Genomic DNA, 17,371 nt, shown 5'->3' with positions numbered 1-17,371 from the left:
TCGTCAACCTGGACACGCACACACACACACACACACACGTCCAAACACTGAGACACACACACACTCTGGCACACACAGAGCCGTCCGAATCTGCACAACAGAGATGACAAACAAATCAAGTGATTCGTCTGGTTTCATTCAACTGATTCAATTTTAACAAGCTAATGAGAGGAACATGCATTTCATGTCCGTGTTGTGATTTAAAAAGACTTATTCAGAAGGAAACGGCTCTGCGTGGCTACAGTTTTCACACGGTAAAGCACTCGGAAAGAGAGAAGGAAAGAGAGAGGAAGTGAAAACCAAGAGACAGGAAGTGTCATACTTACATACAGTTCTGTAGCTCCATAAAACCCATCCTGGTACACCACACTGAGAGATAGAAAAACAAAATGACAGCAAAAAGAAAAGGAAGGAAGAAAAAGATGGAAGAGCAAAAAAAAAAAAAAGAAGATGGACAGGGCGCCACCATGTGGCGATTGAAGTAAAAACAAAATAAAAAGAAGAAGATGGCAGGACAGATGTAGACCACGGAAAAGAGAAAGTGAAAACATTAATTCACACACATGCAGTGCACTTGGTCATAAAACAGAAAAAAAATGCCACTTTGATCCCATTTTTTACGAGATGCATTACATCATAACAGATTTACACCCATTAAACAAGTCATATGTTGGGTGGGATAAAATGGCATTTTTGGTGTCATTTGAGTGACTGATTGCATATTCATTTCGGCTCGTCTCATTATGTGAGCAGAAGCAGCATGCAGCATGCAAAAAACTAGAGAACAATCAAATCTGCTGCGTCTGTTAGCACCAGTGTGTATGTATGAATGTGTGCGAGCACAGGCGTGTTACCCGGGATAGGCCTGTATGGTGGGCTGAGGAACAGCGGCACGCACGGCTCCATAGACCGGTCGGCCGCGGCCCCGCAGATGATGAGCTCCTCTGAAGGTCGCCGCAGCGGATGCAGCAGCTGCGGAGGCGGCAGTAGGATACGGAAAGCCTGGAACTACAGAGAAGGAACATGATCATTCATCAATCACACTCATATACCCCTTTTCCACCAGAATGAACCGGGTGCTAGTTCAGAGCCAGTGCTAGAGCCAGTTCGTAGCTAGTTCGACTGACGAGCCTTCTAAGAACCGGTTGCTTTTCCACATGCTGAGAGCCACAACAGAGCCAGGTCTTACGTCACTGTATACGTCTCATCTTTCTCAGTAACGCTAGCAGGGGAGCGGAGAAACACACACACAACAGGCATGTTCTAGATGTATCGACGCTGTGCGGACCGATCCATGTATGATATCAAAATACTGCGTGAACGATACAAAAGCATAAGGAGCCATATGCTCTCGGTTACTTTGATGTCATACAGCGTTCGGGCTTCACAGCACCGATGCATCTCGAAAAAGCCTTCCAGCAACAATGACTACTACTATTGATTCACATGGCTTTACGACGTCGCAAATCATCGGCATCAAAACACAGCGAATCCAACGCACTTATGCAGTTCGCAGTAATTTGTATAGATGGTGATTACAAATGAGCAGCAGCTATTAGCTCCATTAGCTGCTATTTAAAAAAATGGCGGATCTTAAGTTTGTGTTCATCAAACCAGTCTCTTGCGTGATACCCAGAAATTTTAAATATTCCGATCTAATATGATTTCTGACCTGTAAGATTGGCAGAATAATAATCATGCATTGTGTTAATAGGCCAGAGGAGAACTGGCACCCCGACTGAGTCTGGTTTCTCCCAAGGTTTATTTTTCTCCATCATGCCCAGATGGAGTTTTAGTTCCTTGCCACTGTCGCCTTTGGCTTGGCTTGCTCAGTTGGGGACACTTTTGGGTGTGGAAACGCAAAGAACCGATTTGAAACTAGGCTCTGGCTCTGGCTCTGAACTAGCAGCAGGTCTGCCTTGGTGAAAAAGGGGTAATAGTGGCTTCAGGTGATTTACACTCCACGTCTGTCGTCTCTCAATGTTAAGAACGCAAGACAGAACCGCCGAATTCGGAAGGACATGAGGACAAACACATCTTGGCGGAAAATGAGATGTGCAGTGATCTTGTTGCTTAAAGGACAACTCTGCTGAGAAATGACCCTAGGGGTAATTAACACATGGTTACAGAGTAGATAGTTCTCTAGGATTTGTTTTCATGGAAATTGAATGTAAAGAATTTTAGCTCTAAAAACAGAATAGCTTATAAAGCTGTGCATGGGGCATAGAACAATTAAAATTAAATCGCTAGTTAATACCACTAACAAGGCTCAAAATAGCCTCACACTAACACAGCAGCATAATGAGGGTCCCTACATGCAAACCAAAGCATTGAGAACTTTGTAAGAGTACAAACAGTTTAATAAGAAAATACTTTTTAAAGACAGTACATTACACGTATACAGACAGACGCCATCTTGGAAAACAGTCTCGACGAGTCAAGCCACGAACACTGTGCTAAGTGAGCTGATCGGTAGGAATTAAGTGTGGGAAATCTAATTACATGGAAATGCATTAATTATATCTGTTTATTAAAATATATGGTTGACTAACTACAAGGGAAAAATGTCCCATATGAGATTCCAAGTCACAGTTCATCACCTAGCACAGGGTTCGTGGCTCGACTTGTCGAGACTGTTTTCCAAGATGGCGTCTGTCTGTTAACGCGTAATGTACTGTCTTTAAAAAGTATTTTCTTATTAAACTGTTTGTACACTTACAAAGTTCTCAATGCTTCGGTTTGCATGTAGGGACCCTCATTATGCTGCTGTGTTAGTGTGAGGCTATTTTGAGCCTTGTTAGTGGTATTAACTAGCGATTTAATTTAACTTATTCTATGCCCCATGCACAGCTTTAAAGTTCCAGTGAACCGAAGTAGCGAGTGAGTTTTCTTCAGTGCTGAGACGTATTTCCAAGTGAAACGGAATATTAAATAGAGGGCAGGGTTTTTATCTCAGCACTCCTCCTCTCCATCTCTCACTCATAGCAGACGAACGGCTGGAGGGGAGTGGTTACGCATTTTAAAACGCAAGCCGTCAAACTGACATCAGCTGAGAAGGAACGCCGTTTCCAGACCGGAAGTACCTTTTCAGATTTTGATTAAAGATTACTACGGCAAACAATTTTTTTCTGTGTATTAACTTGCACGGATTGATTGTTCATCCTAAGACCTGTAATATGTGCTAACAAAGTAAGTAAGATCGATTTTGATTTCATGAGGACTTTGATTAAACTTTCGATTTTTAAACTTAAACATTCGATTTTCATGAAAACGCATCCCAGAGAACTATCTACTCGGTAGCCCTGTGTTATTTACCCCTAGGCTCATTTTTCACCGCCGTTGTCCTTTAACTAACCGGCCCAACACATTTTAAAAAATGGGACAGCACCACCCAATGCACAATTAACATCACAAACAAAATGTCATAACTAGCGCTGTCAAACGATTAAAACAATTTTTTTTGTAATTATTCGTGCCTAAAATTAAAAGTTAAGAATATATATTTATATTGTAAATTTAATATAGAAACAACAAAGACAGTAGCCTATATTTTAAATATTCTTTTAACAGCATATTTTTTATGAAAGTAAATCACTGATACCAATACTGCTGCTTATATCTATGAAATCAGTTTTTTTCCTCAACTTTAGCTATTAATAATAGGCATTTACCATTAAAGTATAATTTGAAAGCTATACATTTTCAACATGTAACATTTAATTTAAAGCAGCACTAGGTAACTTTTCAACCTTCATAATATATTTTCAAGACTCTTGTGATGATACATCGACTTACAATAGGTTGAATGACACGTCTGCCATAGCCTGATGGGGTCTGTATCGTTTATAATCGTACTTTTAAACTTCGGGTTTCGGGTAGTAACCCGAGAACAAAAAGAACTACAAAATTCGACTGCTTTACGGCATATACGTCACTTCCACCAACACCCACACTTCCTTACATTCGGACGTGCGAGCTCAACTTTGTTCGTCGGATAATATAGTCATGTCCGAAGCAGCAGAGACAAATAAGAAAGAAAAGGTTTTGTTGGAGGAAAGCAATAAGAGGTAACGAAAAAGTGGTGGGATTAAAAGCAGGACGAGGATCAACATGTGACCAGCGTTTGCTCGTCGGCGTGAGCTGAAGGAGGCGTGCCCGACCGATGCTGTCATGCTTGTTACGGTGAGCTACCACTCAAACATTGAATTAAAGTATCATATAGATTCTGTAAAACGCTAACCAATAGACTACTATAATGACGCTGACTTGTAAACGTGAGCGTTGCGATTATTTGGCGTTTGAAAAAAATAAAACCCATGAAATTATATTCATATGACATGCTGAAACATATGCCACTGACTGTAACGTTACCTGGGATGAAGACATTTCACACGCGCCGCCAGAAGAACTCCTGCATGTGAACTCCTCAGTGTTCAGGGTAACTGATAGTGCTGAACCAATCGCGGGCCGCTTTTATGAAGTTATTTGGCCCGCCCCGCACCATTGTATATATTTTTACAACCCACCCCGCACCCACGACCATTAGATAGACATACGGGGTCCGCGGGTTATGAGACGACCCACGCATCACTAGTTCAGGGCTATCAGGGTTGTCATGTCAACAAATGCACGCGCGATGGCAGCCCCTGTTGTAGGATGACAGATCTTACGACAGTAGTTGAGGACATTATTTTTTCCCAACTGTAGGGGGACCCCGAGAGCTAAAGTTACCAAGTACTGCTTTAAGTGAGCTTAAAACAATCTTCACATAAACCCATTATAATAAATGTCACATTTAGCTGCCCTTCAATATATCAGGGTTTAATTTTTTTTAATCGGCCTAGTCAGACCAGTTCAGATTTGTACTTGCCCTGTCAAAAATGCACAAAAAGGTTGTTGTTTTGGACCCATGACCCATGTCTAGACTTCAAGCCGTCACGTATTTTCGCGATCTTGGAGCTGGAATCTCGAGTAAAATCTTACTCTTCCGTATTTCTTCTGCCTGCAATAACTAATTTTAAATGGTTTGATACTCTAAAGCATACATCCGATGCATCAAGGACACATCCGGGAACCTTCATGAGTCTTCTGTACTTGTACTGTTTTTGAGTATTGGAACTGTACTTTGGTGGTTGATGATGACATAGTACAAGAACATAAGGACACATATTGAGAAACGGCTGTGGTTTAAGATCGTTCACCAGCACACTTCAACAGGAAAGTGAAAAATTCATGTGTACGGCGCCAAACATCTCACCTGCATAGAGCTCCGGCCCGTACATCGCGCCCATCATGGGACTCAATTTCCACCCAGCTGAACCCAAACAGAGAGAAAAGCCTCAGATTACCTGCATGACTCCATTGCTAACAACTGAAGAAGAACTCAAAAAATTTGGGAGGTGGTTTTACCATAGGGAAGCGTGCTGAGGCCTTCGCCGTTAGCATACGGGCTAACCAACTTCTTATTGGTCATCACTCGAGCTGTAGCGTTATTGACCTGTTCAACAGAGACAGAATGAAAATCTGATCAGAGACAAAAAAGAAAAAGCACTGGTGTATTCAAACTAGAGCTGTTTTTATCCAAAAGCCTGTAGTAAACATCATTCTGCAAACAGTTAGAGGACTAAATATGTGAAGATCACTGAGAATTACGATATTTACATAGTGAAGTTCACAGATCACCCAAATCTCAAAAGAAAAGACATTCGATAATCAATTCTTTGAACTACTGTATATTTACAGCTACAGCAGAAATTGTGGACTCATTGATATTCCCTTATATTGCTTCATGCATCATAAAACTCCCACTGATTTTCAAACATTCAACACAAAAACCCAGAAATCAATGCGTAAAAGCAAAATGAAAAACAGGGCATTCCATTGCTAAAATGGAGGAGAGAGATAAATAGAGAGAAACAAAGAGATCACACATGACGAAATCAATACACTGTGCACAGCTCTTAGCAAAATCACATTCAGCCAATTACAGTTCATTAACCAGAAATGAGCATATCAGCCAATCAGCAAGCATCAGATGCAGCCTATGGACCAATCCAAATACTCTGCAGCCTAAATCCCGCCCCCTCGTGAAAAAAACACATCATACCGAGAGAGAAGGGGGGGATGTTCAGAAACAGAGGGATGCAGGAAAGAAAAGAAAAAAGAGCCAGTCGACATTCAATGAAACCACAAAAACGGGAGAAGAAAAGAGGGAGACAGACAGACAGAGAGAGAGAGAACAACAATCCACCCAATCAGAAACGTCAAACTCAAAAAGCCATCCAGTTTGTCATGAACAAGTACACCAAAGTGCGTCAAATGAAAGGAAGCCTGTGATTGGTTGTTGTCAGACCTTGTGAGGAGTGACTGAGTTTATGGGTGAGAGAGAAAGAGAGAGAGATGCATATGCTACATGTCACAATAAATGAAATCATGAAGACGGAAAACACCGGCAGGCATCAACACGGTTCTTTCACACGCTGAAGACCAATATGCAAACACCGTCACACACACACACACACACACACACACACACTCACACAGTCCAAAACCAAAGACCAAATCAAGCTTGAGTCGCTCATCCTCACATGAATATAAGGGCAGAAATATCGTCTGAGGAACAATTTCGATGTGTGTGCATTTAGGGGCGTTTTTGGCTCATAGGCTTTGCAATAATCAGCAGATATCTGGGCCTGAACTGGTGGAAGCATGATGGAGTGATTCAAACAAATCACAAATGAAATGAAAGATGCATGTTAGGGCCGGGCGCTATGACCATATGATGCGTGTCAATCGGTAGAGATAATCCCGAAGAAATCCGACAGAAAACTGTACGAGAGTGGCACGTTATCATGCGGTACTTATGGTTTGCACCGTACGACCTCCTCCTAATTAACAGGTTTGCTCCAGTAATTTCTAAGAGGATGAATCTTAATGCACCCACTCAAATGACGTTCTAGAGGAGTGTGTGCTTTTCTAAAGCATTCTGACTTAACTGACCTGCACCTGCACCCAGACCTGAATCCTTTCGTGATGAACTGGACAAGTAGACCGGTTCGTTCAATGTCCATGTCTGACTTAATTCAACAGCTTTAATCTTCTGGAAGGATCTTCCAATAGATTTTGAACACTGATGCAGGATTTGATCCTGAGCTTCTGCCAGAACAGACGATGATGTTTGGATCTCAGGTGGTGTTCCAGTTGATCCTGAAAGTGTTCAGAGTTTGGGTTGCACCCGCTGAATGCAAGTTCGTACTTTAATCGTAATGTAAAGTCCACACTTGAGGCTTAGTATCTACTTGCTAGCTTTTAACTAATCCTGTACTTAATTTGGTTGCAGAACAGTGACAAAATATACCATTACCTTCAATGATCCAATAGCAGGAAGACTCCTCAACTCCATTTACTTCACATCAAAAAAAATTGCTGTTGTTACATATTTAAATTATTTCCCCCTGACACAAGGTCCTAAAATCCTCTCATTAAAACCGCACACTTTTAGCGTGGCCGTCCAAATTAGTCCAATTTAGCGATGACTTTAGTGGCTATCATGTTTCTGTATCTATTGCCAATAATTTTACATAGGAAAAGTCACGAAAAAAGATGTGATTGGCGAGTGATGGCGCTAAACGCACATGATCATTGTCTTAAAAGGTGAGTTAAAGATACTAGCCTATACATAAAAAAAATTATGTTTCTTCTTGATGTCAGAATTTTTATGATTTATGGTTAGTTTAATGATGTTAACCATGGGAAACCAAATCTATATTTATTGCAATAATATATACAATCAATTAAACTAAAGCTAGCATGCATGGAGGAAGCCTATAATTACAACCTAAACTTAAATCGCTGTGATTGTTTTCTATTTATTCTTTATTTCTAAAGTAAGCACTTAAATAAATGTGTGTGACAAAGTTTCTGCGGCAGCTCTCTGACGCGGTGTACACGACGTCAGTGTAGTATTACCTCGCGGCTTGCTTCATTTCATTCACTCCTTGCTTGCTTATAGTGCACAAAACTGCCATGCACTTTAGATGAGAGATTCAGTAAATGAGCGATTTCGGACACAACAACAGAGTCGACACCGAGAGCCGATTCCTGTACTGGAGTCGACCCCGACTGTGGGACTATTCAGAGTCGAGGAATCGACTCTTTTGGAGTCGACTCCCCATCACTAGTTGTACCAGCCTAATGTTATTGCAGTAGTCACCACCTCCGCTACTGTTCAGCAGAATTTATCGCTGTGGTGGTCACTCGAGGAAACATCATAAAGGCAGGTAAATTGTTGCCAAAGCTCCACCCTAACATCAATACAATCATCTCCCTTGGTTGAACCTCAGTGATTCACTCATTAACCCCTGGCGGTTTTAATTTCACATTTTAAATATCTTTTCAAATCAAATCAGTGTTTAAAACATAAAACATTATTTCTGCATTTGTAACTGCAGGTTAAATACATTCACATCCCTCTGACCTGCATTTGCAGCCAGTACATTTAAATGTCTCATCTCAGCTTTTGTGTTTCTCCTCTGTATTGCAAAGATGAATTTTGTTAATACGGATTTAATTTGACTGGCAAAAGCCCTATAGTGTCTTCTTATTTAATTTAATTTGATTAAATGTAAGAATTTGACAAAAGATGATGCATACATTTAATTAGGCTAGGAAAAAATGGCTTTATAAAAGTTTAAAATGGCCATAAAAATGTAAAATCAATTTAAACTTTTTGGAAAACATCATTTCTGTCACTGCTGTGAACTGATCATTACAAAGACTTTAAGAGTCAGCTGTCCATGGCAGTCCTAAACATGCAAAGGTAACAACACAAACACACTCAGCAAAACATTGTCTAATTATCATTGTCCAGAAAGAGATACTTTTAATAATCGCACACCCCCACCCCACGCCCATTGTTGTTTACGAATGTGGACCGTGCCAAAAATCGGGCTGATAGTGAAGTCTGAACCCGGCACGAGTTTTATGGTGCACCGCAAACATTTAGTAGTGCCTTGACTTACTCACAGCTGGTGCAACCGGCCTTAGGTCTGGTTATAGTCACGTGACACCGATTCTACATCATTCGTCTGTTAAATGATCTGATATGGTTGTTTGCACCCATCAAGATCCAAATTAAAATTCCAGGAACAAAGAAACCAATATTATGAATGTATACGGTTCAGTGCGAGACTCCGGTCATAACGCCCACCCCTAACGAGAGCTCATTAGAACCTCAGGATAGATAATTGGATGGATGGATGATGTGGAGGAGAGAAATGGAGGGGTTTAGTGTCTCATCAGCCATGTCAGTGCGTGGGAAAAGTGTTAATGATCATGAGAGCGATGGAGAAAAGAGGAGCAATGGCGAGCACTGGGGAGGGAATATCATTTCTGTCAGTACTCTGTGGTCCTTAGCGACTATAATAGACATGATTTCATAAAAGCTCTTTTCCCCCATGCCTCTGATGAACAGTATATCAGGACAGACCTCAGGGAGGAGATGCGATTACGCTAGCCGCGAACAGACGCCACTAGCAGGATGCGTTCGGCCAAACTTCGTAACGAGGACGAGGGCTGCCGTCGTCTCCGCAAGGGCTTTAACGCATCTCTGATCCCTCCGAAAATAACAAGCTAATCAGTGCAAAAGAGCGAAAGACCACAGTTTGTAAAGCTGGGGAGGGCTGGAGTTTAGATCTCAGGGGGGTTTGAGTTGGTGGGATTGATCAGGGATGAAGCCGTACATACACAAACTTACCATGAGCCAGGAAACGGCGTGACGACACGCGAGCAGTTACCGTGGAGACTGACAACAATAACAACAACACAGAAATCGTCAAGGGAACAGAAAGGAAAAAGGAGAAAAATGAACCAAAAAAAGAAAAGAAAAGAAGAGCAAACCAAAAAAGAAACAAACAAACAAACAAAATGCAAAGAATGAGTGAACAACCAGAAAAGAGGAAAGGAAAACAAAAAAAGCAAAGTCCAGTGAAGAACTCAAACTCTTCACTGGACGTGGGGAAATTCTGAGGCAGACATTCACACGGACTTAAAAAACAACAACAAGACAAATCTTCAGGTGATCAAATCTGTCTGTAGGAGTGCTAAAGAGCCTGCAGCCGCATTCGTCTGTGTCATAGAGGAGGAGGAGAAAGGGACGAATGATTAGAGGAACTCAACAAGCACACACACACACACTCGTAGAATTCATGGGTGTGAAAATGCAGCACAGAGCGAGTCTGCGACTGAGTCAAAGCTGGAGCTTTACGGGCCAAAATAGAAGCAAGTTGACATGGACGTACGTCTAAGAGAGCAGTTAGTGAGACTAACATGCCGGACTAATGACATCACCCAGGGGAGGGGCCTAGACAGTGACATCAGAGGCATTAAAAATAGACACAGGGACAGGAAGTGATGCAACAGACAGGAAACACAGTGAGTGCAGAGCTGGACAGACAGACTGGCCAGAGAGAGGGAGAGAGAGAGAGAGAGAGAGAGAGAGAGAGAGAGAGAGAGAGAGAGAGAGAGAGAGAGAGAGAGCGAGAGCGAGAGAGATGAGTGAAGAGGTTGATGATTGTGCATCGCTCTCTCCACAGATCTGCTCTCCAGAAAACACAAACAAACATTAGGGTGTCATTACATACAGCAAAATATCATTGAATTTCAAAATACTCAAAAGGAAAACAATGGCATTCAAAAAGCAAAAAAATGATTCCAAATGAAACTGATTCCGTTATATAGTGCTGCTGCCTAGATTGAACCCGTTCCCTGCTTTCCAATGAATCTGATGGTCTGAAACTATCAGACTCATGCAAACCCAAATGAAGCTCTTGCCGCTGCGCTCCCATGCACAAACAGCCACGGACACCAGGGGGAGCTACAGAGCAACTGTGCAGGCATCATGCATCTACACCAGGGGTGCCAAACACTATCAAATATGCTACGCTTAAAAACAGAGCATTGGTTATATGGGTAGAATATTCCTCCTTTTGCTAACTAAGCAGAACATATGAACGCTTACGTGTGTTGTGCAAGTAGAACCTTTTTAATTGCATGCAGCTTTTGGTTCATGTGCACATTTGAAACCGAATCTGTGGACGACAAATGAAAAATGTTACGAGCAAAGAATCTCACAAAATCCTCTACTGAATGATTCTTACATGCAATACATTGATATGATTTCACCGCTGCTCTGGGCTTGTCTGGGAAGCAGGATTGTCATTCATTTTAAGCTGACTGGTCAATTCGGTAGTTTGATTTCTATTTCCTAATTACTAATTTCACATGTAAGGCCTCTGGGGAATTAAATCAGTATTTATGCATTTTATTTAGATTTTTTTAATACATGGGCTATCTAACAAATAACAAGAAATCTATATTCCAAGACAAAAATGATAAAATACATTCAAATACTTTTTAAATGCATCAATTAAGCATTTCTCCGAGTACAAGTGTTGTCTGTTTACATTAAAAAGGGATTGGAATGGAATTAATAATCTCTCGTTTCACCACAGTACTGGTTATTAAGTAAGTGATAATGTACAGTCAGCCGGTCAGTCACAAAATAAACCCTGAAGTAGCCTTTACAAAAACAGCCAGCTGACTGTACACTATCCCCTTAATAAACAGCTACTTACCATGTAAAATAAGATGGATGTGAAATATTGTATTACTTTATGATCATACTTGTAGAGACGGCAGAGAGACAGAATGAACGCAGCTTTACTAACGGGTTTCCCAGATGAGCGGTCAGTTATACAGCACTGGACGACGGTCACTGAAAAAAAGAAAACATTCGACCCACATGACGCAACATTTCGTGCAAATTGGAGTTTGACACCCCTGATCTACACACTAACATTACCATTAGTCCTAAAACAAACTTCCCAATTAATTTAGAAATAAAAATGACTTGGCCTGAATTGACAAATAAAAGAAAGAATAAAAGAAAGAAAAACCGAATGATTTCCCCCGGTCTATGAGAGACACACACAGGCAGCCGTCTCAGAGGTCATGCAGGAGGGTGGAAACCCCTGGAGGAGTTCAAGAACTATTAAAACACCCAGAAACCAGCACTGCAACACGCTGGGCCTCACGAGGGGAAACACACGTGGCTCCATGCAGCACTCGACCGCTCACACACACACAGCAAGCAACAAGCTTCTTCTCATCTCCCAGATTCACAGAACAATCTACAAATGCACTAAAAAAAACAAGTACACAAGCATCTGAAAAGTGAGCCGTTTTCTCACAGTATGCACACGAATGCCATAAAAAAGGTACAACACCAAATTTGTGAAAAGCATTCAGAATCATCGGACAGTCCTCGTGTGTCATAAGAATCCAAGCAAATGTTTTATGAACAAAAAAGCCATTCAAACCAGGAGAAACAGAGACAGCATCAAACGCACGCATGTGATTGGCTAACTGTGGGCATGCTCAGTACAAAACATAATGAATAAAAAAAATAAAATAAAAAATGAACAAAAAAAATACACATGCTGTTAATAACCAACAATCAGCCAGACAACAACCAATCCAAAAACAGCAGAGAAACTCAGAATCTATAGTGGACTGCAGTAGAGATGCAACCATGCATAGCTAAGCTCAAACACACACACACTTCCCATAATGCCACACACACACAGCTGAGCATCTTGAGCAGTTCCAGGACACATTAGGTCAGTTAAGGTGTGAAATGGGAACATCAGAAAGAGAAAGACAGACTCACCTCGATCTTTCGTCCCTCCACGATGGTCCCGTGGAGACGCTCTCGCGCTTTCTCTGCATCTGCACTGGTCTCAAACGTCACAAAACCAAAACCCTGGACCATGACAGAGAGGAACATACAAAAGAGTCTGAAACACACTCCGCTTAAAAGGAACAATTCTTCCAAAAATGCTCCAAACCCGCATGACGTTCGGTAAGTGCACAAGACGAGATGTTTAGCGGAAAAGTTCATGTGGCTGTTTTTCAAAACAGACAGTGGCCAAGTGACAAGATCCCAAACAGTATTCAGTGAATAATCATTAAATGTTTTGTCTGTTTCTCACACAAAACCATCATATGTAGGGCTGAATGATTAATTGCATTTACGATAATATCGCAATATGATAAAACGCAATTTTTAAAAAAGGGATAGTTCACCCAAAAATGAAAATTTGATGTTTATCCGCTTATCTGCAGGGCATCCAAGATGTAGGCGTGTTTGTTTCTTCAGTAGAACTCTAACCATTGTTCATACAATGCATGTCAATGGTTTCTATTTCTATGAGAGCCATTGTGAGACAAAACAAAAACAAAAACATACATACAAATCCATATTAAACCATGTGGCTCATGGTGACAAATTGATGTCTTAAGACACAAAATCTTACGTTACACGTTACATCTTTTGACCTTCTTCAACAGAAGTATAGGTGATCATATAATTAGAATATCATCAAAAAGTTTATTTCACTAATTCCATTCAAAAAGTGAAACTTGTATATTATATTCAGTCATTGCACGCAGACTGATATAGTTCACGTTTATTTCTTATCATTTTGATGATTATAACTGACAACTAAGGAAAATCCCAAATTCAGTATCTCAAAAAAATTAAATATTACTTAAGACCAATACAAAGAAAGGATTTTTAGAAATCTTGGCCAACGGAAAAGTATGAACATGAAAAGAATGAGCATGTACAGCACTCAACACATTTTTTGCAGTTGAATTACTGCAGCAATGCGGCGGGGCATGGAGTCGATCAGTCTATGGCACTGCTCAGGTGTTATGAGAGGCCAGGTTGCTCTGATAGTGGCCTTCAGCTCTTCTGCATTGTTTGGTTTGGCACATCGCATCTTCCACTTTGCAATACCCCATAGATTTTCAAGGTCAGGCGAGTTTGCTGGTCAATTAAGAACAGGGAGAACATAGTCCATAAAGCCAGGTACTGGTTGCTTTGGCACTGTATGCAAGTGCAAAGTCCTTTTGGAAAATTAAAACTACATCTCTGTTGTCCAAGAGTGGCTTGACACAAGGAATGCGACAGCTGAAACCCATGTCTTGCATACATACGTCTGTGCATTGTGGTCCTTGAAGCACTGACTCCAGCTGCAGTCCACGCTTTGTCAATCTCCCCCACATTTTTGAATGGGTTTTGTTTCACAATCCTCTCCATGGTGTGGTTATCCCCATTGCTTGTACAGTTTTTTCTACCACATCTTTTCCTTCCGCTTTGCCTCTCTATTAATGTGCTTGGACACAGAGCTCCGTGAACAGCTAGACTCTTTTGCAATGACCTTGCCCTCCTTGTGCAAGGTGTCAATGGTCATCTTTTGGACAAATGTCAAGTCAGCAGTTTTCCCCATGATTGTGTAGCCTACAGAACTAGACTGAGAAAGGCTTTGTGCAGGTGTTTTGAGTTAGGTAGCTGATTAGAGTGTGGCACCAGGTGTCTTTAATATTAGGGGTGTGACGGTTAGTATATAACCGTGAGACCGATGGTTTTAGTTAAACAACGTCATTAGAACTCTATAACCGCCAAAACTGTGTTATTAAAATATTTTTTACAAACATAAAAAAAAGCACTCCGGGGGGAAATTGTATCAGCTGACGAGGGACAGGGAGGCGGAGTTAGTGGTGCTTCAGAGGCTGCTACTGCTGGAGATGATTCGGGAGAGGTCTGTTCACCACCCCCCACCAAGAAGAGAAATCTTTGAGATCTCCTTAATAAACGGAGGTCTGGAATCTCTGCCCCTATACCGATCAGAGCGCGCGCTGACACAGAGTTAACCCGCTACTTCCAAGAACAACCAATTGACTCCACGGCTAATCCACTGGCATGGTGGAGAGACAATGAAATGCACAATCCGCTCTTAGCAAAATTGGCACGTAAATACACCAAGATGCTTCACCATGTGCACGACCTGACCGGATTACTTTTGAGTGTGCGTCGTTATATGACGTACGCAGTGCGTGCCTTCACCACTGAAGAGCGCGTGCCGCGCTCACATGCTCCAAGCTATAATGTTGACGAGAGCAAAGTACATTTTTCTGAGGGATAAACTTATTTCGTAAAAAGTAATGAAGATAATGTTGTTATAATGACACTGTCCCTAAATCTACACATGTAAGCAAACAATCAACTACTTCAATTGCGCCTGACATTAGAATTGATTTTTTCTGAGATGATCGTTACACTTTACAACAAATAAATAGCTTTAATAAAACCGTATAAGTCCTGGTGGCAATTGAGAGGTACTATGGCATCCGTAAACAAATTCCAGCTGCTGGAGAGGACGCCGGATTCGACATCTGACGCGGTAGGCAAACTGAAATCTGTGATGATTGCATAGTGGCATCTCATATCGATTAAGTTGATAACCTGCTGTTTCAAACATTAAATTAACAATTTATTTTTCCATACAGGCTGTGGCCTGAGTCCTGTTTATGACTGTCAGACTGTTAATGCATTTGTGATTGAATCTCCGAATATAAATAAAATTATAGCAAGTAGCTAATCAGTGTCTGCTCGTTTATTCAAACTAAGTTGTCCTATAACAGACGAACATCATCCACTTTTTGATGATATTCTAATTATATGACCAGCACCTGTAATCCGACTGGGGAATACTAGGTGAGATTCGTCTGATGTGAGGTAAAATATAAATACTGTTTGGTTTTTTGCAGAAACCGATCGTTTCGTAACGAGCCACAGGGTTTAATATGGATTCTTATGTTTATGTTTTTTACTCTCATAGAAAAATACCCCATTGACATCCATTATACGGCAACGTTTGGAGTTAAAATCTTCATTTGTGTTCTACTGAAGAAACAAACACACCCACATCTTGGATGCCCTGGGGGTAAGAGGATAAACATCAATTTAAATTTTTGGGTGCAAGTCTGTCATCAGAATGATTTGGTTTATTTCCCTGCAGAAGTGGCGCACACGACTGCGTTCCCAAACAGCGTTTATTGGGTTTTGTCTCGTGCTCTGAGACGCAACTCATTTACGGTTGAGAAAAAAAAGAGACAGTTTCTTTACCGATTGTAGCAACATTCATTTTCATGGCAGATAATTTGCGTCAATTTCGGAAGAAGTGATTTTGTTTTCTTGATCACATGGGATGGAAACGGTGCTTTATTTGCCATTTTTTATGCAAGATTTAGATTTTGTGCTTAAGTTAAATTCCCCAGCTTTGGATTGAACCATAGTCCCTGTTAATACAAATCAAATTTTACTTAATGGTGATTTTTTTTTTTTAGATTTATAGTACAAATCACCATCTGACTTCATTGTATTGAACAGTCATTCGTCTACATCACAGAATCACGATGATTAAATGATGGCTATTTCATTCGGGTGAACTGTTCCTTTAGTGTTACAACATCTAACTATATTCTATTATATTTAAATGCATCTCATTAAAATCGGTTTCTTACCTTTGAGCCTCTCTCATTGAAAATGATCTCCACATCCAGAATCTTTCCAAATTGCTAAAAGACAAACAAAAAAAACACAGAAACAGTCACCACACACACACACCGAAAGAGATTGAGAGAGAAACTGTTCAGCATAAACATACACAGCTTTTGTGTCATGCCATTATAAAAGAGGAGCTGCATTTACAACAATCACTTTAACAATGTCAGTCACCAGGGGGCAGAATTGGCCCTTTTACACGTCACAGTTTGTTGTTTCTAAAATCATCTGATGAATAAACCCTAAAAAGCCTCTAGTACCCCGAACATCTGCCGCAGGTCTGGGTCTCTGAAGCGGAAGGGGATGTTGGAAACATGGAGCCGTTTCGGGGTTCCTTTGGCCTCTGAGGACTCGTCACTGCCCGATCCGCCGGCAGAAACACACTGACCTTCTGCCTGAGGAGACCCATCTGACAGCTGAGAGACACAAAGATCATATGAATGAATATACAAATCACAATCGTTGGCGATCTTTTGAGACGGAGCGGCAGGAAGTCGTTCGACACGTTTGTTGTTCCAGCTGCCCAAATGGTGCGAGTGATCAGATGTCACCATTTGCTCCAAGAGCTTTAGCACTTACTTGAGTGCTGGGGTTAGAGGAGGGGGTGTTGCTGACTCCTGCCGGGGCCTCGGTCTGCCCCCCTGCGGGGTAAATACCGCCGCCCCCAAACTCCAGTGCCAGGCCGTTCTGAGGGGGAGGAGGCGGCGGGGGAGGGAAGGAGGAGAACGGAGCGACGACGCCCTCCTGAGCTCCCATCGCGTCCTGTGAACCCTGCAGACGAGAAACAGACAGACAGGGGTTAAACAACCGCCTGGCCGAAATCCACCGACTGGATGGCAAAGAGAAGAAAAACAGCTCGCTTAATGGAGGAAAAGTGAAATCAACTGGAATGGAGACAGAACC

The 17,371-nt window shown here is 41.4% G+C and overlaps 1 protein-coding gene across 3 annotated transcripts in view; it reads right to left on the bottom strand.

Moving 5' to 3' along the window:
- Positions 1-17,371, bottom strand: part of rbfox2 (RNA binding fox-1 homolog 2) — a 46,650-nt gene that overhangs the window by 7,017 nt on the left and 22,262 nt on the right. For 2 of the 3 annotated variants that reach the window (XR_010908566.1, XM_067458799.1), the window contains exons 2-9: positions 17,048-17,239; positions 16,729-16,884; positions 16,429-16,482; positions 12,728-12,820; positions 5,410-5,497; positions 5,258-5,314; positions 855-1,008; positions 327-369 (exon numbers count right to left, since the gene is read on the bottom strand). Coding sequence is in view for 2 of the 3 variants with exons in the window: in XM_067458799.1 (XP_067314900.1) it covers positions 327-369; positions 855-1,008; positions 5,258-5,314; positions 5,410-5,497; positions 12,728-12,820; positions 16,429-16,482; positions 16,729-16,884; positions 17,048-17,239 (837 nt within the window). In the remaining variant the exon portion in view is untranslated. The remainder of the gene's footprint in view (positions 1-326; positions 370-854; positions 1,009-5,257; positions 5,315-5,409; positions 5,498-12,727; positions 12,821-16,428; positions 16,483-16,728; positions 16,885-17,047; positions 17,240-17,371) is intronic. The other variant, XM_067458800.1, reaches the window with a different exon arrangement.

The sequence above is a fragment of the Pseudorasbora parva genome, chromosome 12, assembly GCF_024679245.1.
Source record: "Pseudorasbora parva isolate DD20220531a chromosome 12, ASM2467924v1, whole genome shotgun sequence".
NCBI lineage: Eukaryota > Metazoa > Chordata > Actinopteri > Cypriniformes > Gobionidae > Pseudorasbora > Pseudorasbora parva.
The sequence above is the reverse complement of the archived record's forward strand: the minus strand, read 5'-3'. Positions and strand labels throughout refer to the sequence as shown.